This window comes from Drosophila innubila (genome assembly GCF_004354385.1).
Source record: "Drosophila innubila isolate TH190305 chromosome 3L unlocalized genomic scaffold, UK_Dinn_1.0 0_D_3L, whole genome shotgun sequence".
In the NCBI taxonomy this organism is placed as follows: Eukaryota; Metazoa; Arthropoda; class Insecta; order Diptera; family Drosophilidae; genus Drosophila; species Drosophila innubila.
This window is the reverse complement of record NW_022995376.1, coordinates 15,919,930-15,943,857: the sequence shown is the minus strand read 5'-3', so window position 1 is coordinate 15,943,857 and position 23,928 is coordinate 15,919,930. Positions and strand designations below refer to the sequence as shown.

At 42.0% G+C, this 23,928-nt stretch overlaps 4 protein-coding genes across 5 annotated transcripts; 2 read left to right on the top strand and 2 right to left on the bottom strand.

Annotated features, from left to right (window-relative positions):
* Positions 1–7,254: 7,254 nt before the first annotated feature.
* On the bottom strand, positions 7,255–21,701 carry LOC117786510 (interaptin). 2 transcript variants are annotated; one of them, XM_034624810.1, is made up of 4 exons: positions 21,690–21,701; positions 8,044–10,070; positions 7,848–7,976; positions 7,255–7,790 (listed from the first exon to the last, which is right to left on the bottom strand). In XM_034624810.1, the coding sequence occupies exons 2-4, from the start codon at positions 10,048–10,050 to the stop codon at positions 7,551–7,553; spliced, it is 2,376 nt and encodes a 791-aa protein (XP_034480701.1). In that variant the 5' UTR covers positions 10,051–10,070; positions 21,690–21,701; the 3' UTR covers positions 7,255–7,550. The 2 variants fall into 2 exon arrangements, with proteins under 2 accessions (XP_034480701.1, XP_034480700.1); XM_034624809.1 differs by lacking the exon at positions 21,690–21,701 and adding an exon at positions 10,124–10,264.
* LOC117786509 (alsin homolog) lies at positions 10,550–16,452 on the top strand. Its single transcript, XM_034624808.1, has 5 exons — positions 10,550–13,168; positions 13,222–13,834; positions 13,908–15,065; positions 15,642–15,793; positions 15,862–16,452. The coding sequence occupies exons 1-5, from the start codon at positions 10,858–10,860 to the stop codon at positions 16,083–16,085; spliced, it is 4,458 nt and encodes a 1,485-aa protein (XP_034480699.1). The 5' UTR covers positions 10,550–10,857; the 3' UTR covers positions 16,086–16,452.
* Positions 16,581–18,692, bottom strand: LOC117786512. The gene is made up of 2 exons (XM_034624811.1): positions 18,141–18,692; positions 16,581–18,087 (listed from the first exon to the last, which is right to left on the bottom strand). The coding sequence occupies exons 1-2, from the start codon at positions 18,634–18,636 to the stop codon at positions 16,673–16,675; spliced, it is 1,911 nt and encodes a 636-aa protein (XP_034480702.1). The 5' UTR covers positions 18,637–18,692; the 3' UTR covers positions 16,581–16,672.
* Positions 21,702–22,634: 933 nt separating the features above from the next.
* Positions 22,635–23,928, top strand: LOC117788578 (endocuticle structural glycoprotein SgAbd-9). Its single transcript, XM_034627364.1, has 3 exons — positions 22,635–22,639; positions 23,393–23,420; positions 23,500–23,928. Exons 2-3 carry the CDS (start codon positions 23,409–23,411, stop codon positions 23,893–23,895), a joined length of 408 nt encoding a protein of 135 aa, XP_034483255.1. The 5' UTR covers positions 22,635–22,639; positions 23,393–23,408; the 3' UTR covers positions 23,896–23,928.

Here is a 23,928-nt window from a genome sequence, read left to right as displayed (position 1 = left end):
GTGCCAATATTTACGTGCAAATGGCGTTTGGTAACGCTTTATGGCCTAATGGGGCAACACGACTTGCCACAAATGCTCAGGCGACGAGGGTGCGGGAATCCAACAAACATTGAATGTCTGTCAGAGATGAGCAAAGTCACGGCATCATGAGTATAGAATATTTTAATAATAATAAAAAAAAAATTAAAGCTAACAATAGTATATAAGTTTTGAAAGATTTTTGCTTAGTTATTTATCAGAGCGAAACAGACAGAGAGGTAAGGAGCAAGAAAAAAATACTCAAAAAGTGTCAGGCTATATTTTTCTAAAGTTTACCAGATTGTAACAATTTTTGAAACATTCTAGCATTTTAAGTTTTGGTTATGTTCAGTCAGAATTTACAGCTTGAAAGCATATCTTATGTTTAATGTAATTATTTAATAAAATAGTTTTTTTTTTAATAAAATCAAATAAATATTAAAAGCGTGAAGATATGCTTCGACTTTGTGTGGTACTCCTGACTCTTCAATTTTATCTAGGGCTATTCTATTATTTTTAATAAGATTCAAAATGCTACCATTAAGTATTTTACTCAGGTTATTTAAGGCTAAGTTCAGTTATTATAAATCTAGTCAATTAAGGTTTCTTAAGGCTCATCCTTCGGCTAAAATACACTCAAACTTATTTTACATTAGAAAGTCTAACGTTAAGCCCAACACATAATATTAAGTTTGGAGAGTCTTCAAAAAAGCTATAAATTATAAATTGATAGTAAAAAAATGGTAAAAGAAAACATGAGCTACTGAGGAAAGAACACGTTAAAAGCAATAACAAGCATCATAAACTATGCATTTGAGGATTTTTTTTGTTGTATTTTAGTAATTTGGACGGAGTGCTTGCGCAATTTTTAGTGATGTAATATGAACTTTGGTTTGTTGAGTTGTTAACCAAGATGTTATTGAACACCTTTAACTGGTCTTTTACAGGTTTATTGCCTTTCGGGCTCCTTGTTATTTCGCACGTATTTCTCACTGCATTGTTTGTTGTTATTGGCTTCAAAAATAGCCACTTTACGGGCAAAAACATAGAACAGTGCTAGAGTTTCTAGCATAAACGAAAGAACGATCACCGTTTTGACTCATCTCCCATGTTGCATCTGCCGAAATTGCAGCTTGCGGGTATTGCAGGCTGTCTGACTGTGACTGTGACTGTATCTTGGCTCTGTCTAACTGTATGTCTGCCTTGGATATTATGTCTGGATTTTATTTTTTATTTTAAATTTTCTTTTCTTACATTTCTTTTTTTTTGGGAGATAGAGTTTATAATAATTCGCGTTGCGGGCAAATTAAATTAGTGAGCTGAGCCGTAGCGTAATCCCTGAATGAATGGATGCAGTAAAGCCACTGGCAGGCACCTCAGATACTATTACTACTATTATTGCGGTGCAAATGTTATGGCCGTGTTATATATAAGAGACGTCAGGGAATGACCATAACACTGTTATGGGCCCTTAGGGCAGCGTCACGTTGCTGATTTGATGGTCTGCAGATGGAGATGGCGATGGCGATGGAGATGGAGACGGAGATAGAGCTTGGAGTTTGAAGCTAAAGTTAGTCTGGCGATCGGCTGTTGATAAGCTGAGCAGAACTGGTAATGCGTGCATTGACCGCAGCCCTGAAGCTGGAACTGTTGCTGACGTAAGTTGAAATTAAATTTGAGGTAAGGCCCCATTTTTAGCCTGGGCAGTGAGTACAGTTAACCTTGTTTAAGTGCGCCACGCACAGCCTGATGGTCAGCCAAACGGGAGGCGGGATGGGCAGGGAGAGGGGGGGTAGATTGGGGACAGTTGGTGGAATTGGACAGGCGTGCCAGTGTAAGTCCAATTAACAGTACCCAGAGTGCCCAGAGACGTCGCTCTAACTACGTGTCGTGCCTGTCGCGTACCGTCGCCGTCCTGAAGGAAGTCACCAGTGACTTGGACGGCATTTGTCGCATGCTCCTGCTTATAGCATATATATATATATATATATATATATATAACTGGTTCTGGCGACCGAGAGACCAAGCAAGCAACCAACTAACCAACCAGCTAGTCAGCCAGTCAACCAGCTAGTCAACTAACCAAGAATCAAACCAAAGCAAAGCAACACCTAAGCTTAGAGAACCGGCAAGCCGGCATACAAGTTTATAGCGGATGCGTAAACGCATTTGGCTCAAATGCCGTTAGGGCCTTTGACTAAATTGCATGGCCATGGACAGGGCCACTTTGCCTTTGGCTGCAGCTCAAACTGCGATTGCGTCGACGACTGCATCTCACACTGTGGCATTTGCATGCGGCAGGCAGGCAGGCTGGCAGTCAGGCAGTCAGGTAACAAGAATTGCCATTGACTTGGCATCTATCTTCGAGCAATGTTAATGCATTACGGGCCAAAACAGCCGCCCAGATCGACGCAGCAGCCGCCCATTTGACGTAATCAACACAATGGCCCAAAATGTTTCGGTCATTGAATTCTTTTGCTACGTATCTTTGAATCTTAACGGTTATTTTTTCTCTTTCTCTCTCATTTCTTTTTTAGAGGCGCGAGATCAATGTACCTACCTCCTGCCACTTCCACTGCCGCTGCCACAACAACTGACTCTGAAGTTGAGCGCACGTTGGAGTTTCATCCAGCTGCTCTCATGCTCTCATGCCCTTTTATGTACATGCTCCATTGATTAAATAATCTCACAGTAAAACAATCATACGAGAACCTTTTAACATTTCACACGTAGCACTATAAATACACTTACTTTTAAGAACAGAATTTAAAACACTAGGTACAATATTATTTAAAAATGCTATAAATACTACACTACTATCAATATGTAGAACTTTAGTACATAGCATAGTAAAAAATATTACAAATTAAAACAGATTCTTATAATGGTTTGAAATTAATGTTGTAAACGTTAAAATAAAGTTTTACACATATTTAAACAAATTTTCAAAAATGCTTAAAATATAAAATTTATATGTTAATTTAAAATATATAAAAAATTATTGTTTATTAATATAAATTTTATTTTAAAATAGAGATTTAATTCAAATTTATAACAAAAGCTAAAGAATGCACTTTAAACTATCAAAAAAGAATAGACAAAATGAAGAAAAAGTTTACAATTCTCAGCTGAAAGTTAGAGCATTACGCAATACCAAACGAAGTACAGACTACGTAATTATTTTTTATGATCTTCAGTGAAATGGCTACCGACTCATCTCTTATCCCTCATCTACCATCATCTATCTCTATTCAAGCCTTTAAAATTATCTGTATGCCATTAATTTTGGGTTGAAACTCGTGTAGTTGAACTTTAAATGCTTGGAATTGTTGAATTGAATTGGGCCAAAGAGTTTCAGCAGCGTTAAGAAGATTGAAATGTGTTTTTTTTGTTTAGCCTCTTGTTTTCTGTGTTTTTACTGCCTTCAGTAATGAAATGCAAGTTCATTGAGTCATTGTTGTTTTTGGATTTGGTGATAGAGTTGTAGAAATGATTGTGTGAAAAGCGAGTGAGGTGAAAAGAGAGAGAGAGAGAGAAAGAGGAAAAAAATGTATAGTTCGTTTAATTGTGATTTATGTATAAAGAAAGTAACTGTTTAGCCAGGCTTAAAGTAAGTAGTTATCACAAAGAAAATTGTCTGCAAAATATTAAAATTAAGATACTTAAAAGCAGTAAATTTAATACGAGTAAATTTTATAATATTGTTAGGAAAATTTTTTATAAAAATCATGAAAATTGTTGTGAAACTAATGCAATTGAGTATGATACTTATAAAGTGGAGAATCTAAATGCCTTTATCCTTATAATTGAAATGGGTCCATGTTAATTTAAATAAATAAATAAATGTTGTTCAATTCGTGATGATATTGCAATTAAGGGGTTAAAAGACAGCTGCCTTTTGAAAACATCTTTGATCGTTGATCTATTTAAAGCTTCAATCACGATTCTCTCTTTGGCATCTGCTTGGCTGCCGCTCCAAGTCATCTCTTCGAAATGTGTTCTATTCAGGTTCCGTTGCCAGCTCTCCTGTGGTGCCATTGGCCATTGTATGCAAAAGCCTCAAAACGTGCGCTAAATATAAAATTTAATATTCCAGCTTTTAAACATATGTGTGTACTTAAGGCCAAATGAAGAAGATGGTCAACAGAATGCGGCTTCTGGCTCTACACTGTGCTGATCTCTCCTAGACACTTCTTGTCAGCCTTTTACTGTGCTGCTGTGGGCTAATGGGAGCGCTTAGCTAAAAACTCAAAAGTTCAATTGCTAATGGGAGTAGGCTTGGGGTTATTTTCGCTGATTTTTTACGACTATTTTGTATCTTAAAGATACAAGTTTATTTATGGCCAGCGCCAAGTTCACGATGTTCTGGCCGTAAAGTGCAAAAAGTGCATAAAATGCAACGAATGACATTGCAACACTCCACACCACACCACCACTCCCGATTGCTGCCACAAGAAGCCGCATCAGCGTCAGAATTCGAATCACAGAATCAGCCACTAAAGATGCTTTTTATATGTACATGTGTGTCTCTCTAAAAGTGTGTGTGTGTGTGCGTGTGTGTGGGTAAGTTGAGTTTAATGTAGTTTGCCTGCTAAATGCAAACGCACAGCAGCCAGCACAACAACACACAACACACACCACACAACGCACCACCGTGGCCACCGTCGCAGCTGAATGCTAAAAGGGTTTTGCTTTGGTTTCGTTTATTTTATTTAGTTTTCTGCATTTTTTTTATTATTATTATTCTTCCTTTTTTTTATTATTTTGGTTTTTGTTGCTGCTGCGTTGATGCGCCTCATTAGGAGTGGCTGGAAACCAGTTTCAGGGGCACAGAGTCCCAGACAATTGACAATTTAAACGAATTTCTTTCAAACACAACACTGACATGGCCCCGGCACATATGACGAATAGTCAGTCAGTCAGTTGGCTGCACCGCCGCCTGGGGCCGAAGTTTACGCATGAAAAATGCAGCTCCGGCCATTTGGCCACCAACTACAGAGGGTATGCAGAAGGCAGGAGGTAGGATGCAGGAGGAGCTGTGGAGGCAGCTAGAACAGACAGCCGCCTGTATGAAGTGTCATTCATCTGCCCATAAACGCATTATTCAATATACTTGTACTAGGCGGAGTGGGAACCGAGAAGGAAGTCGATGCAAGGAGCTAGAGTTGGAGGACTGCCGCAGCTAGACAAACGAGTGATCGGCAGACGAACAACAACAACCACAACAACCACAACAACGACGACGACGTCTGACTAAATGCCTCATACTGTGCTGGGGTCTTGTGGGTCTGACTGCTGTTGTTGTTGTAGCTGATGCTGCTGCTGCTGTTGTTCCTGCCAGGCACTTGGCCAACTATCTGTCCATGCTGTCTGCTTAGTTTCAAGGTTAACAAGTTGCATTTGCAATTTGGGACCTCAACACTGCGGCCAGACGACCGACGACCCTTTCGACTGCGAACCGCATCAATCGCTTTCGGTGAGAATTAAATGTTTATGGCTTTACTGTTTGCCCAGCAACCATTTTAATGAGCGACCTCAACAAATCCCCCAATACCAAAGCAGTCATCGGCACAACGACAGCAAAAAGCACTCTCAAGCGAAGCAATTGATACTCTTGAATCTCTCCAATGCAATACAATCCAATCCAATCCCATCCAATCCAATCCTTTCGTGGCCATTTCAATGCTTAAAATGTTGCTTAAAATTTAAGTGCATCTAGAAACAATGTTGTAGGCAGAGATACGAGGATGTATAAACATATATATCTAGGATTTGCCAAAGTGAAACGACGTTGAAAAATAGTAATAAATAGCGTTCAAATTTAATTAATTTAGTTGAGGTAGTAATTGTTAATAGTGACCTCAAGTCAGCTAACCAATTCAAAGTAATTTTAAATATTTTAAATTTATATAATTAATAAGGGTTATACATTTTTTATGTTACATATATTAAATATACTTCGAAAATATACTTTTGAATTTTAGTTAATAAAATAAATTCAATAATTTCGAATTTAAATTAGTTACTAATAAAATGTAATTGAATTAAGTGTAATTATATTTATGACATTTGTAGTTCGAGACTTATGGTGGCAGTGTGGCAAGTACGAGTGTACCCGTCTGTTGCAGAAGGGCAGTAACGAGTGGACGCTGATCTATTATTCACCAGATTGTAAAAATGTAAAAATCACGCTTTCGTGTTGTGTATAAATTGAATGCAATTTATAAATGTCCAGGCATTGAATTAAATCCCAGTCCAGCCACATGGCCACGATGTTCCACCGACCTTCCTCCCTTCCCTTCTTTCGCTCTCTCTCTCTCTCTCTCTCTACAGTTGGTGATTTTTCAAAATAAACAACCTTGAGCCGCTGCAAAAGAACAATTGCTAGTGTAGCAGCAACAACAACAAGAACAACAGCTTCAACAGCAACATCAACAATAGACAAGAGCAAAGGATCCGCGGTACCCCTTAAAGGCACTGGAGAAACGATGAAAAATTGCGCCAATTGAATTTGGCCAGCGATTGTGCCCTGTGCCACAAAAGGCGGAAGGGCGACGCCGACGACGACGACGACGAGGACAACGGCAACGTTTGGGTGCAAATCTACTGGGCGGTCGCTTAGTTTTCAACGCATTTATCAATACCCAAGTGGCCGTTGAGCGACTATGCGATCTGAGACATTACCTTAACCACTAGCACCGCCACCAGCACCAGCAATATCACTGCCAATGCCTGGCTCAGTTTCAGTCACAGGCGTTGACAATGCCAAGTCCTATATAAAACGATGCCGCCGCCAATGGAAATGTGAGAAATCGATTTGAATTGACTTAAACATCTGTTGTGGAACTCTATTTACCTACGCCACTTTAACAGCATACCAGCATAAATCTTTCATTCGAATTTTATTATCTTTTTATTTAAATTAAATTTAAATATGTGTATACGTTTAAATAAATATATCAGATATATAATTCACAAAAACATAAACAACACAAAATTTGATTAATAAACTTCTCATAATTTATTTATATTTCAACTACCTTTTTTTTATTGTAGTACTATAGTAATTGGAATTTTTAATATTTTATAATTTCTACAAAAATATATTTGTGTTTGTATTATGGTTATATTCGAAATTGTTTAAACATTGAAGAAATGCTTATGAACTTTTTAATATTAAAAATATTTCGAATGATTTTTTAAATAAATTTATATAATAATAAAGGTTATTGGCTATAGCTTTTGAGTGTGAAGTTCACTTAGTTGTAGAGGCAGCTTTCAAAGGATCAACATAAAGTTGTGGGACTAGTTAGTCTGGAAGAAGTTAGGTGGGTCAGACTAATGCTTAGCACATTAATTCATTCACAAAATTGCACAAATAAATGACAAAATTAACAAAACTAAATTGTTTCTTTTGAAAAGATAGACAATAATACAAAACAAAAAACACAAATTAAGTACAAACATAAATTGAGACTAATTAAACTAGTTATGTTGACTAATTTTAATGGATATGGCTGACTCTTGTCAGCTCAAGTTTGCTCTGCAACGGCGCGTAGCTCCTCCATCAGGGAAGGCATGGGCGGTTGTCGTGTTGAACTGGCCTCCAGATTGACCAGAAGTTTATTGAGATCCAGCATATCCTCACGACAAGCGTCCAGATCATCGCTCAGTTGGCACAAGTTTGGCTGGCAACGTTGACTGCGCTCAATGAGCTCCAGTATATAACTGTTGCGTGGGCGTCCCGTCTCCTGGGCTGTTTGTTGAATGAGCTAACGAAACAAGACTTTAAGACTTGGTATGTGTAACTTAACATTAAATTTATTTACCTTTTTGTAGTCATCAATAAGATTGGCCACCTCGTGTGCTGGCTCTAAGGGCGTTGAGCTTGTTGTCGATTTGCCCGAATCGGAAGCCTCGAAGCGAGCTCGTTCCGCCGCCAGAGTTTGCTCCAGAAACTAAGCAAATAGGTAAATGTTAAATAGGAAATTGTTTTATTCTGCTTAATTCTCTCTTTCAACTCACCTTAATCCTGGCCAGCGCCTGCTCGTGCTTTTCGCTTGTTTTGACCAGTTTCATTTTCAACGCAGGCAACTCCGCTGCAGCTTTTGCTGCACGTAGCTCCTGTCGCATCGTTTTGGTCAACTGCGGCCAATTCTTCACATGCTGCAGCTTGCGACCTGTTTCCATTTCCAGCATCTGCAACAGAGTTTTGTGCCGCTGTCTGGGCGCATTTTCGCGTTCCTCGAGCAGTGTTTGCACCTGTGCCCGCAGTTGACTAAGAGCAGCGGCATCTGTGGCCTGTGATTCCCTCAGTTGCTGCAGCTCCTTAGTGTTTTGGGTCTCGTGTGTCTGGCTAAGCAGTTGCAACTGCTGCAATTGTTCATTTTGCTGGGCAAATAGCTCGTTAAGCTGCTGCAGTTCCTCGGATTTCTGCTGTAGCTGCAGTTGAACTTGCTGCTCCATTTGTTGCGTAACCTGAAGCGCTTCAAGTAGTTGCCTCCAGTCGGCCTCCATTTCATTGGTGTTTCTTATCTTCTCATTTTGTTGCTGGAGCAATTGCTGCAGCAGTGCAACAGTTTGTTGCTTTTGTTTTCGGACAGCCAACAGCTGCTGCTCCAGGCTCGCAATGCGTTGCTCCAATTCGGAGCTATCCATGATGGTTTGTGTGCACTTGTCCTTCCCGTCCTCCTGTTGTTGTTCCTCAGTTTGGACTAGCGCATTGGTTAGTTGACTGCATTGCTGCACATAAATCTCAAGTTGTTCTCGCAGATCCTTTAGCTTCAGCTGTTGCTCATCATTCTGGCACTGCTGTGCTTCCAGTTGCAATTTGGTCCCCTCGCACTTGGCACAAGTCTCCTCGTACTGTTTGTGTATTTGATCTAGTTGTTGCTCTAAGTTGTGCACGGTTTGTTGTGTTTCCTGCAGCTGCTCCACGAGTGCTGTCTTCTCTGTCGTCAAATCCTCCAGGCGAGCGTCTTTTAGCGCCTGCTCCAATTGTTGTGCCTCAAGCTGAAAATTCAGTTGCTCCAGTTGCCGCTGCTGTTCCTCATTCTGTGCCTGCAGCTGGGACATCAACAACAGTTCGTTTTGAAGGTCGTGAAGTGTGTGTTTTAGTGTTGCTATCTCGCTGGTCTTGGCATTGATCTCGCCGTGAAATGCCAGGCTATAGTTGTGCATGGCATCGATGCTGCATTCATTGCTCAGTTTCTCCTGATAATGTTGCTTTAAGTCCAGAAATTCTTTTTCCTTCAGCGCTAACAGCTGCTCCTGAGTTTGCAGTGTTTCGTTTATCTCTGCAATAACTTGACGCAGTTGCTCTCGCTCCGCTGTCACACTTTGCAGCGTTGTCGCCTTCAGTTCCAGCTTGTGTGCAAATTCGCGCTGATCATCTAGAAGCTGTTTACACTGCCGCGTCATATGTTTGTTCTCCAATTCCACGCCGGCCAGCTGACGCTGCAAATCCAACAGCTTGTCATCGTTGTCCAGACTCAGCCGTTGTATATCCTCGAGTAATCCTTTCTTTTGCTTGCGCAGCACATCGATTAATTGGCGCTGGTCCATAAGCCTCGCCTGCTGCTGTTCCGCCTCAAAGGCATCTGCAGGGCTGGCGTGCTGATCAGCTGTTAACGGCAAGGATGTCGAAACAGCCGTTGCCTGCAACTCTGTGGAGCTCTGGAGCGTAGCGCACTTGGCTTGCAAATTCAGCGATTCCTGTTGTAATCTCTGGTTTTCTAGCATATATTTGCGTTCTTGGGCATAGAGACGCTCCAACGTTTCCAGCCGATTGTGTTTTTGTGACTGAAGCTCTTGCTTATACCATTGCTCCGACTTGCTCAAACGTTCCACTTCGCTGCGCGATTTTCGCAGTTCCTGTGTCACCAGAAACAGCGAGTCCCGTTGTTCCTGATTTTGATCCTGTTCGCCTGGCCATGTTATGGAATGGTTTGTTGCATCGTCCGCTTCGCTGCTGCAGCTAAACAGCCCGGAATCATCTGCCAGCGCTCCAGCACCAGAATTATCCGAATCCATTGCTTGACTTCAGTCGAAATCTAAACGTGAATTTTATAATCATTGCAAACTACATTAAAAAAACTGTGCTCACCAGCTATTCTCCGATCCTTGCAAGTTGCTAAATTGTTTATATAATAATTGCTATACACTATAACGAATTAACTACATTTTTGGCGTTGTAAACAATAAATACAACAGTTTAACAACAATTTTTGCCAGCTGCGCAGCTGTTAACGCGAAAGTGTGACCGCGTTTGATTAAACTTTAAGTACTGCCTAAAAAAAATACCAGACGGCATGGCTGCCAAGCAATAGCATGCAGTTTACATTAAAACTAATTTGAATTTTAATAACATTTACATTAAAAGAGAAATGTTAGTGTTAACATGCAGTTTACATTTAAACTGAACAGAATTTTAATAACATTAACAGAGATTGGCTTGATGCATGTAGGTAAACAAATCTGTACATGAATTATGTAGACTAGTGTAATTTTGATGCATGTCGCGTTTTGGTATTGCATTTATGTCGCTGCTACGGTCATACTGGCTCGCAAAACCAACACAAATAAAAAAATCTGATTAGAAATTTGGCAATTTTAAAAGGGCTCGCATTACAAACTCATTCCAGGAATCCGAGATTCCGCTTTCGTTTAAGTAGCAGAATTGATAAAATGTGTGCGTTGAATGTATTGTGCAATTGGTCGCCATGCTAATAATATGTGTAAATAAGCTTTAATTAGTGCAGTTGCAAATTGCGTGTTACAAAACTGGATAGAAGAAGGAGATCATAACAAAACAAAAAAGAAAGGGGAAGAAGAAGCACAATGTCCAACGGGGACAACAATGCTGGCGAAGCATTTGTCATTTATTACAATAACAATGCTCTGCAGCTGCAGTGGAAGGGGGTGCCGCCCTTGACCCGCTCGCCCGCATTGCGACTCTGCTACATGGGCAGCAACAGAGAGGAAACTGTAAGTGAGGCTCCAACTGGAAGTCGATCCGATTCCAATTGGCTGCTGCTGCTGACGGCAGATCATTCGCTGTATGCAGCGCAGCTGGCGACAGGCAGCAGGATCTTGGAGTTGAGTCTTTTACGCACTGACATTGTGGATGTGGATTTCTGTCGCGGCAGTCGCCAGCTCTTTGTGGTGCTCACCAGTGGCAGTGTGCAGCGTCAACTCGTCACTGGCGGCTATCGACCAAATGCCTGGCAAACGCTCAGCTTTGATCCGCTCGAGCTGCACGACGAGGGCGTCAGCATGCGTCGGGTTTGCTGCTCCGAACAGGGTGTGGTCTTTGTCAGCGTCAGTGGCGCCACCTATGTGCTGGGCAGCTGTGGCGAGGTGTTCAACGCGGAGCAACCACGTCACATGCGTCTCTGCGAGGAGGGAAAACAGCTGCTGGATTTGGTCGCCGGCGATGAGCATTTTGTCATGTTGCTGGCGCCACATCAACCCGCCGACGATGTGCTGCAGTTGCAGGAGCAGCAGGAGGAGCGGGGATCTCTGAAGTCCGTGCATAGCGGCAGCTCGGAGCACAGCTTTGCAGCCAACACGCGACATCTGCTGCAGCAGGGATATGCGCTGCTCCACACGCAGCTCTTCACGTTTGGTGCCTCCAATGGCGGCCTGCTAGGCACTGGAGATCACATCAAGCGCGCCCATGTGGCACGTCTGGAGAAACTGGACGGCATGGGCGTGTGCAGCATTGCGGCGGGCAGAGAACACAGCGTGGCACGCACCCTGGACGGACGACTCTATCACTGGGGTCTCAACAATCAGCAGCAGCTTGGCGACGATCTCAGCTCGCCCATGGAAATCTGCTTGGCCGAGCAACTGACGCCGGAGCAGCACACAGCGCTGGAGGCCACCTGTGGCGACTACCGAACGCTCTTGCTCAATGCGGCTGGACAGATACAGACATTGCCCCACGTCCAAACGCAGTCCCAATCCCAGTCCAGCACCTATGAGCAGACACTGCTGCATCTGCAAATGGGCGCCGCTTGGCCACGTCAGATGCGTCTCCTGCACTGTGCCGGCGGCTACACGCTCCAGAATTGCCGTCAGTTCCAGCGACAGTATCACTACTTTCTCAGTCACCTGGAATCGCAGCTGCAGTTGCTGCTCAAGCAGCGGCAGGCAGTCCAAATCCTGCTCATCTGGGAGCTGCCTGCACTGGCGCCGCTGCTGCTCAACTGGGAGCGCATTGTCTGCCTGGTGGCAGCCACATTGCATTCCCTGGAGGGCTTCTATCGAGCGGACTATGTGCAGCCGGCGGATCTGCTGTTCATCTGCTACCATCGCGAGTATATTGAGCTATTTGAGAGCTACACGAAGTCCTATTGTGATGTGCTGTCGGTGAATGGATTTGGTGAGGCGGTGGCCACCATTGGATCACCGCCATTGAGTAACCACAATCCGCTGGCGGAGTTGGCCGAGGAGAGTTATCTGACGCGTCTATTCCAGCAGCCATTTGGCGTCTATCAACAGTTTATGCAGTTCATGGAGCTGCTGGTCAAGACACAGCCGGAGTACGATGAGCATCGGGTGGCCTGGTCCGAGTTTGCACGGATGAGCTGCATTAGCCAGGAGCTGGCGGTGAATACCAAAGAATTCTGGAGCAGCAAGGAGTGTACACCCCGCATTGCCCATCTGCGACAGCGTGAACGTCGTGTGATCCTCACATCCGCCCTGGTGCCGCTCAAGCTGGGCAACACTGGCATCAGCATGTCCAGCCACAGCTTTATACTCTTTTCCGACTTCCTCTGCCAGCTGGGAAGCCATTCCCTTCAGACCTATCCATTGAACGCCTTGTGGGTGTGGACAGAGGGCGAACTGGGATTGAGGATTACCACGCCCGAGAAGAGCTTTGTGTTAATCACACGCAAATCGGAATCCCGCAAGGTTTGGCTCGATCAACTGCAGTCCAGCATTGTCAGCGCCTTGGGTCGACCCCTGGGCAGTCCTGTGCCCAGTGTTAGATCTACGGCCTATGAATATAGTCGCGAGCATCCAAAGTTTAGCAGGGTCAAGGCTTGTGGCACCTGGCGCAAGGGAGTGCTCCATGGCAACTGCTATCTGGAGTATCCCGATGGCAGTGTCTACTGCGGCGAGATGCATCATGGCGTCATTGAAGGTGAGCAGTTGCCTATCATTAGATAACTTTATTAACATTCCTTAATCTTTTAGGGTATGGAAAGATGGTTATTCCCTCGACGGGCGTCTATGTGGGCAACTTCAAAGGCGGCCGCTTTCATGGCTATGGCGTCTATGAGATCCATGGAAATGGCGCTCACGACAGCGAAATCTATGAGGGCAACTTCTGTGAGGGACTTTTCCATGGTCACGGCATGATGAGGAACAATCGCTACATCTACGTTGGGGAGTACATGGCCAACACACGCAGTGGCTATGGCGTCATGGAGGATCTCATCAGTGGCGACAAATATATGGGCATGTTTTTGGATAACAAACGTTGTGGCATCGGCAGCTGCATCACGAATCGTGGTGACTACTTCGAGGGCAACTTTGCGGCCGATGATCTCACGGGCAGCGGTGTCGCTGTCTTCGAAAACGATTATTACTACGAGGGCGAACTGACGCTCCAAGGTCCCAACGGACGAGGCGACTACTATATGCCCAGCAGCGATGCTGGCAATCCTCTGGGTGCCAGCGAGGAGGATGACGACAACTATGAGCTGATTGGCAACAAGATGTTTGGCCATCTTAGTGGCACCTGGGAAACGGTGCGCATTCAAACTGGCGAGCTGGCGCTTAATCGAAGATTTCCAAAATATCCCAGGTGGGTGATGTTAAGTTACTTTTGGTAGTTTTATATTCTTTTTATACTCACATGTTCCTTCTGTTGGTTGCAGCACACTTGGTCGCATGGTGTTGGATCACAATCGCAAGTGGCGCGCCTTGTTCCACAACTTTGAGTCGGATGTGGCCAACTGCAGCATTTCCACGAGTAGCAGCAGTTCACTAGCTGGCATCTCGATGGGCACGCTCAAGAAATCTGCAAAAACGACGCTGAGCACGGCGCAGATCTGGAGCTGCATTGCCATCTATATGAACAAGCAGCGGGCACGTGATGCCGCCAAGCCCGGCAACTATTTTAACAACATTCTGCTCAGCCTGCCGCTGCCACCGAAGTCATCGTCCCCGGCGCAGCTTGCTACGAGCAGCACGCCGACTTCGCAGGCTTCGCTTGTGTCCGGCAAACAACAGTCCACACTGGACTTGCTCAACTCGACGCCGCGTCGCATTCACTCGCAGGAAACACTCTGCAGGAAACTGGAGAACCTACAGAGATCAGACAGTTTGCTATCGATTGGTCACAACTCCACAATGGACACGCGAAGTTTGGTTAGCTTTGGTCTCGACGAGAGTCTGTTGAATCATAGCTTCAATGGTGAATCGAATGCGGGCAATCTGAGCAGCAGTTTCAGCAACATGTCGCACCACAACCACAACAACAACAATAACAACATATCGAAGCATAGAAAAAACAGCAGCTGCTCGATCACATCGACAACCTCCACTGGCAGCACAATGCTGGAACAGGTGCCCAGTTTTGGAATGTCGTCAACACTCACCGAGCATGATGTGACTTGCATACGCTTGTATCTGGAGCAGGCCTTCAAGGATCGTTATCATCCATTGTATGCGTTGAACGAACGCATAGCGAACTGTTTCCATTACTCGTATGGATACTGGAAGGTGAAACCCACTCCGATTCTGGCCAAGCAGGCGATGCGTGAATGGGAATCCATATCGAAACGTATTTATCGCTTTGTGCGTAAAATGTTTCCTGCCTTGCCCGAGGATTACTGTCATCTGGAGGGCACCAGGGAGGTTATCTCCCATATTACACTCCTCTATCCATTGGTGTTATCCGAGGGCATCTATTCCACTCTCTTTGTACTCTATGCCAACAAATATAATCGCAAGGATGAGATATACAGACAAAACTTAAACCACGCCGAGAAGCTTAACGATGACGAACTGGTCCAACTGCTGGGCCATGACAGGTAAACCAAATTAGAAGAATCTTTTAAATTCGAATTCTAAATTGGGATTTGACTCTAAACTTGTATTGCTTGACGGCTATTTAAATTTATTGCTTTCTTATAAAAGTCATTCTCATTAAAATTTAATTAAGTGCTCGAATGCATGCGCAAAAATTAAACATAACGAGGGCAGCTTACAAAGTATTACAAATTTTAAAAAAATATTAAAAAAGAAAGCTTAATAATTATTATTTTTAATAATTACTATATTTGGATAGAACTGTGTATTTTTTGTTAAGCAAAATATAATATTGTTTGTATAATAATGATTGGAGGTATATAGCATAAACTTGTTGAACTCACCAATCAACTCACCTGTTGATACGTACAATTAAAACAAACTGTTTCAACACTTTATTTGGTAGTAAAATTTGTTCTTCAATTTGAAAATAATAATAATTTGTTGGCCTGGTTTGATGACGCTCTCCAAACTAAAGTGAATCTTATTGTAGAAAAAAACATGTTTAACATGTTATTATTATCCCATTCAAATGCAGTGAATTTATTAATGATTATTTTTGTTGTTGTTTTTTGCAGTTGCCTGAATGCCGTGATGCTGGCTACGCAATTCGATACGGCGGTGCAGACTTTAAAGCAGCTGCAGGAGAAATTTAGTCCTCAGGATATGTTGACTGTGATACAGCGCAGCATGGAGCTGCAAACGGAGGCCTATGAGCACGCCATGGCAAGTAAGTAATTACCCAATATATATAGTTACTACATTTATGTAGTTAATAATTATTTATATTTATGACAGCAAATGGATCGCAGCTCAATGCTGACAATATGATACCGCTCTCTATGCTGTGCATGCTACGTGCCGCAGTGCCACATTTGGGTGCGGAGCTGGCGTTACTGGACGATCTGACGGGTGGCCCTAATTTCCAGGCCGAAATGAATGGCATGGCCGGCTATTGTTATACCACACTCAAGGCTGCCTACGAGCATATCACAATGCGGACTCTCCAAAGGACACCTTGAACTCGAACTCAAACCAAATCTGGACACGTATATTAATGTTTTTTTTTGTTTTGTTATTATTGTTATGGCTTTTTATGCATCGATCAATTTACTCGTATAATTGCTAATTTATGCATCTTAAATCAATATTTATGTAATCGTTATATAGAGACTGTATATAGAAAAACCAAACCAACTGTTCACATAGCTTAGGCTTATCATTCAAATGTACAGTTAAAAGGTCGAGGGGTTGCTATGATCGCATATTGTTGATCTGTTGATCTATGTGTAATGTATATGTAATAATATATCTGTCATAATACTTCATATTAGCTTACAATTTAAGACTAACACATTCCCATTAAATAAACTATTTAACGAAACTCGAGTTGAGCAGTTCTACTACTGATCTTTTACTATGCAACAAATTATATTATAAAGGGTAGTTAATGCGTCGGCAAAACTCTAACCGAATGTAGTTTGACCAGGTTTATATCTAAGTACTTATTATACGGCTAAAAAATGAACAAAGGAATTTACATTTATTTAAAATTTTCAGACAACAATTGCGAATTCTGGTCGTCAATCTTATCAATGAACATTACAGATTATTGACCCACCGGAAATAGAGAAGTGGATAGGTGCTCCACAAAGTGCAGCTTGTCAAACTTATAGATCATATATTTTTCTGGAAACGTAGTGCCCGAGTCGTAGTTATAAACCAATATAATATGCTCCCCCTGTTTGACAATCTTCCGGGACGCCAGATAGGCCAAGGCAAAGACGGATTTCCGGAAAATATTCCGACGATGGCTGCTAAATGATTTGGAACGGAAGGAGAGCATGGTCACGTTGTGGTAGATGGAAACGTAATCCTCGGCAGAGCGCATCTGACTCACAAATAGGATGGATGCATGGGGCCGGAAGTGTGAGATCTTCTGGACCATGCGTGGAGTGACGCCACAGACAACAATCACCTTGGCCTGCACCTCAATGGAGGCGGTGACAACGGCACGGGCCAGGCCATCGGCTCCAGTGTGCGAGCTGTCACAGTGGGGCATCTTGGACAGCGCCGTCGTCGCAATCTGATCGAAAATGGCGCTCTGCAGGAAGCTGAAGTAGAAGGACTGACGGCACAATTGAGATTTGATCACATATTTATCCGGATAATAGAAGGCGTAGTAATAATGGGCGGGATCCACGCGCAGATGCTGCTCATTGATGGCCCAGGCATCCAGGACGATGGGCTTCTGGGCCGCATAAGCCTGTTGCATGAAGCACTCGGCATTGGGACACAATTGCAGGATATCCGGACTATTTGCAGGCTCAGCCAGTTCCACCAGAAATCCATCGTATCGCTGGGCAATCCAGTCGAGCTCTCCATCGCAACCCTTCATTTCATTGAGCACAACACGTGCATAAAGTCGAAGGCTTTCGCATTGGAGTGAAGACATTACCTTCTCCAGATCGTCGACATACGGAACACTGCCGGCCAGATAGGATACCACCACATTCAGGCCCACTTCCCGAGCGAATGTCAAGTCCTCCACCTCCTCGTAGGAGACGCGAAATCTGCAGCAACGTGACGGGAAAAGCACCGGCATGAAGGAGACAAGTATACCAGGTCGGCAGACACAACAGTAGAGATGATCCTGTCGCACCGAGCGCACCATCAACTGAATATCTTCCCCAATAAGTATAATATCAAAGCGACGGACATCGCACAGCAGGAAACGAGCGTTTACAAAGATCACCCGCGAGGTACAGATCCGAGAATAGTTGCGATCCACGGTCAGAATCACCTTGTAACCCTTCTTCATCTCGATGGACTTGTCCTCGCTACCACTCAAATAGCCGGTGAACTGATAACGTGGCGACATTTTGGCAAAAATGGTCGAGACCACGGGAAAGCCATATTCCTTGGCCACACAGATCTCTGCCTCGCGCAGTTGGACAATTAAGTCCTGGTTCTCACGCAAAGGACCCACAAAGAGATTCAGCATGAAACAACGTATGCCAGATACTACCGACAGATATGAGACACTTACTAAGGATTAATCCAAAATGTATACTCACACAAATATAAATGCAAATCCTGATTGCATTTGCCGGCGGTTAGCTCAATGCATTTCCGATTCTCATTGTCGTTTACCCCCACGGGTGTGTCCAGTATCTGGAATCCCGTAAAGTAATTACCCCAGCGCTCCTCCTCGAAGGGCAACTGGCAAATATCCTCGCTTAGTTCCTCGCCCATTTTCATCTCCTCACTTTCCGCCGACATTATCGAGACCCGTGACATTATTCTCAAACTGTGCAGCGATGTCAATCTCTGGAAGTCCTCCGAATTCGCATGAAAACTATCATCATCATCCAGGCCAAGCAGATTGATGAATGCCTTGCGACGCTGCAAGGACGAAAGCAGCTCCTTGGCTCTCTGCACTCGATCCACATCGACAGCGATTACCTTGAGACGCTTACAGATACTCTCGACCACATGCTCCATGTTCCGTATCGAGGACTCACCATCAACGGTGCCCATACTGCTCTTTGCCTCCGAATCAATTTCGTTCATGTTGATTTAATTAAATGATCTCAACCAAATCAAATTGTTGCAATAAAAATCTTAACAAAATTATGCTTAATTTGGTAAATTCACAAAATTTTATGTGTGGAGTATATTTAAATATACGAGTATTTCATATTCTGACAGTTGACGAAATAGAGGTGCTCTTTTTGATATGAAAATATTCTAAAATATTTCTTTAACTTCCTTAACGTTTATAGTAGCTTTTTTTTATTTAAATCCTTAAAATACCAATTATAGTGCTATTATTAACATAGTTTTAGTTTTTAAATAAATGTGTCTTTTCAGTTTCCTTAGAATTTCCAGCGATAAAAGCAACCGCATCTCAAAGCGCAGGTAAACTTTGTATAATTTTTCAATTTTGTTTTGATTTTTTTTTTAGTTTGTTTGATTTTGTTTATTTCTGTAATTTATTTGGATGTTTTGTGAAGCGAGAATGTTAAATTTAGCAACGCGTCAAGTGAAATGTTTACAATGTGAGAGAAAGTTATATGGAAGCTGGCAAGCAAGAGCTAAGCAGTTTTCCGAGTTCTTCTGAGTTTCCAACATCCCCAGCACTTGAAGAACAAGGAGGCAGAGACAGAGGTAGAGGTAAAGCAAGAAAAAGAGGCAGCAGCATCATCATTCTCTGCCCCGAAAACATAAACATTCGGAATGTTTAGAGAATAAAAATTCATATTCCAGGCGAACACATTCCAAATTCTTTTTTCTACTTCCATTTATTTTTTCCACTGTGTGTTCTTTAGTTTGTTGTTGTTGTTGTTGTTGTTTTTGTTGTTGATGCTGGTGCTGTTGTTGTTTATTTTTGCTGAGAACTGACAGATACATGGTCTGCTCTTGGGTGTGGCCAGTGCCAGTTTAGTCCAAACAAAAGCCGCCAGAATTTCCTTCAGCTACCTAAGGAAAACCGCTTGAACTTTGACGTGAACTGCAGCCATCGGATCTGGCACATCAGAGCACAGAGCACAGAGCACGGTGGTATGGCATCGGGTCTGGCTGAGAGTGTGACTCCTCCCTAATAAGCTATTTTGTCCGTTTTTAGAAACAATTTCTAACGCAGCAACAGCGGAAACGTGTGTGTGGGTGGGAGATGATGATGTCTAGGAGGGAATGCTGGGGGCTTCACGGGGCATGAGGGAGGCAGACCATGGGAGGCCAGCTGCTGAGCATCGCATATGAATTGCCGTGCTCGTAGATCGTTCGTGCACTTGAGTTCCGGACGCGTTCCCGCTCTCCTTTCTTCTCGCTCGCACCGTCACTTTACAGTTCGTATCGTTTCGTGTCGGCATTTCATTAGTTTTTCGTACTCTGCTTCTTCTTCCGCGTTTTCGAATAGAATTTTTCAACAATTTGGGCTGTCTTAGAGTTTTCAAAATTTTGGAGCGTAGGTGCAGTGTGTCGCGACGCGTCAGCGTGTACGGATCGGTGCGCTTTAAGTTTTCCCCAACAAAAAAAACCCTACTGAGGAAAAGGAATATTCCAAAAAAAAATATATTCAATCTATTCAAATCGTCGAAGAGTTGAGCGATAAAGTTATTAAAAATTGAAAATTACTGCTGCAAGTGCTTAAACAGGATACAATTTTTGGATTGGAGTATTCCGACTTTCAACTACGGAAGTGGGCGTTTTTTCCGACTGTTGCCAAGTTCCATATGTCTTTGTATGTGTACATACAAGGCGTACATATGTGTACATAATTTTCGGCTTTCCAATATTTTTACTCAGCCTTTGGCTAAAAATATTTTCCGTTAAAAACGTTGAAATATCCAAAAACAAAAAGAAAAGAGAGATCCCCACACACACACACACAGAAATCTCAGTGCTGCCGCCTGTTTTTCATAATTTTTCATCTTTATTTATTTATCGCATATATATACGTATATGTATATATTCTTATGTATATGTATGTATATATGTTTTTTCTTCTGCTCTCGTCAATTTCGCATTTACGTTTTGCTCATTTTCAACTTGCATGTCGTCATTTTTGTTTACCCCCGCGAAACATTCGCATTTTCACAGCTTTTCGCGGCCTTTGGAGGAATGGAAGCTGCCTTCGCTTCGGCATAATGAAACAAATCACAATTTAATAGGCAGTGCGCGTAGTTTACAACTTCCTTGGCTATATAGCTCTATATATATATATACTACATAAATATGCGAAGCTGGCACGACATGGCATGGAAAGACAGCTGTGTCTTATGTGGGGGAAGTCCATAAAAAAATCAAATGAAACTAAAATCAAAACCAGCACACAAGTTATAAAAATAAAACTATTTTTGTATGGCATGCGTAGAGCAGTCGTTGCTTTTTGCAAAGACATCAGCCTCTTGGCACAGTTTTCCAGATTCCCCCACGAGAGTTCATAAATCAATCATGCCAAATTCAATTAATTCAATTCAAATTCTAATTCACATACAAATTACGAAATTAAAGAGTTCTACCCCAGCAATGTGTTAAGCAAGATATTGAATCCAACTATATATATATATCTACTTATGTATAAATGTGGAAATTTATCTTGTTAAAGTTCTAGTCGATTTGTCTTTTTCCGCTTACTGTCTTTTTATTCAACAACGACAGGAAAGGGAAAGAGGCGTATTTACTATGAATTAAATCAACAAATCTGTAATACTAAAGATATAATTAAATTGATAGAGTATCTACTGCATATGCTGGTAAGTATCTACATAATTATAGCACATTTCATCGCCTTTATAAAGATTTTTTAATTCGGATAAACAGAGACGACAGCTTAAACGAGGCATTCAGTCAATTTAACGCTTAGTCAAATGATTCATCTGATTCACAAATGACTCATCTTAATTATGCCGAAACAAATGTATAACTTAAAAGCATAATAAAATTCTAAAAAAAACATACATACTTGAAGATACTTGAACAGTGTATCAGGCGCAATCAATCATAGAAGTTAGATCTGTATTTCATCAAAGCTTTTGATCTGTACAAACAGACACCTTTCTCTTCTTCTTCTATATCATTATAAATTTTTGGACAATTTATTGACTATACAAAGAGATCACCAGCTAGTTTCTTAGAGTTTATATAAACAAAATAAAATAAATAATGAAGCTAATATTTGGGTCATTAATTCTTATTCTCACTATAATGATCGGCAAATATCACAGGTATACTTAACACGTATGTATTTAGAAAAGTGAACAAAGAAACTTTGGTTGCGGAATTCATGTAGTCTACCATGTGATAAACATATGTGAAAATAATATAAAAATAATTTATGTACTTTATAAATTTAAATATAATTAAATATTTAGATTTTAAGTAAATTTATAATACATATGAAATGATTTAATTCCTGGTATATTAAACTTATTCTTATTAACCAGCTTTATTAAGCACCTATTCAAAATTAAACTGTTTAAAAATACATTATTATACATACATACTTGCTACACAGGAGAACAACAATTGGTATGTTAATTATTGCACAATTCAAATCAGAATAAAAGCACAAAAAAGCACCAAAAAATGTAAATGAGTTACAAAAAAAAATTATCGAAAAATTCCGTTATTCAGACTTGACTTCCATACGATATGTATGTTAATATAAATATATTTAAAGTCCGTTATTAGTCGATACATATTTGCATAGCCATATATCATATTTGGTGTGTGAATATATATGCATATAGCTAAGTAATATTTCCAGTTTTATATAAAAATATATATTGAATTTGCTGTCGATATATATAACATAATGTGTATATATAGAAATATACCACCCCCGAAATCGGGGCATTGATATTTTTGTAGCATTTCTAATGAAACCAAATTAAATGTATAATTTATTGTTGCATAAACAAAAGCCAAGAAACCGAATCGAAAATCGAACGAAACGCAACCGAAGCGCATGTGGCACCTTTAAGTATTTCGATTTGTATCTTGCCCCCGAAGCCCCCTCCATTGCCACCACACAACTTGATGCCTCATCAGACGATTGCTCCGATCTCAGGTTATGTGAAACGCATTGTGTTCCGTGTAGGGACTGGAAAATTTAGTGTTCCCGCACGAACTGAGCCAAAAATAAAACAAAACTGTAGCGAGGGTAATGAAGAGATGTTTGGAGGGCTGTGCGAGGGAGGGGGGAGAAGTGCAGGGCAGAGATTTGTTTATAGTTTTTCTATAAACAATTGCAATTGAGAAATCTTTGTTCGAGAAAAATCAAATCAGTTATACTGCCAACAGAATGCAACCAATATAATTCCGAAAAATTAAGAAAAAAAACTGAAGAGGAAGTGAATGTGATAGAGCAGAAGGAGGAGATGATGGAGGGGTAGGAGAAGCTGTAACAATGCGTGCTGAAATATCGGCAAACCGCATCATAATTAAAGCATCATCATCATTATGAGCATTATAAGTATGATCATGTTGAATTAATGAATACAAACCGAATCGCCAAGTTGGATGGCGTTAAGAGCAAAGTAAACAAGTGCAAGGAATGCGATGAATACCCATAAATACACTCAGAATGAGTACAAAAATGAATTCGCAACTCGACTGTTGCCGTGTCCGAAATTACAGGGGCGTATGCATGCGGTTAATTGATCTTAAATTAATTCTTAGAACGAGTTTCAGTTCCAGACTTTGCGACTTTATGTATGTCAGCAACTGTCCCAAAAAAAAAAAAGCAACTGCAAAACCGGTAAGGAAGATGGCCTATATAAGACGTCTACTCAACAGCATCCAGTCAATGTGAACGGAGCAGACGAATCAGCAGCAACATGTTCAAGCTTGTAAGTAGGCACACCAAGTGGATAACCCTTTGAGATCCTGATCAACTCTCAACTGTCGACTCTCGACTTGTCCTTGCAGTTCCTTAGCCTTTTTGTCCTGTGCCTGGCTGGCGCTTTGGCGGCACCCGCTGACAAATATCCCACGGCACCGCCAGTGGCCATTCTGGAATCGGGCAATGAGAAGAGTCAAGATGGATCCTATCATTTCTTCTACCAGAACGAGGATGGCACACATCGCGAGGAGACCGCTGTGGTCCACAATCCTGGCACTGACGATGCATATCTGGCAATAACTGGCTCCTATACGTACATTGATCTGGATGGCAAGGAGAACGTGGTTAATTACAAGGCCGATAACCATGGCTTTGTGCCCGAGGGCAACAGCATCCTGCCCCAGATCTCCTTGTCAGCCAAGCAGGCCAGTGAACTGCAGCCGGTTCCAGATACAGACTACAAGCAACCGCCAAGGTTTTAAGCTCTAATAATAAAATATACTTCAAAAAGAAAA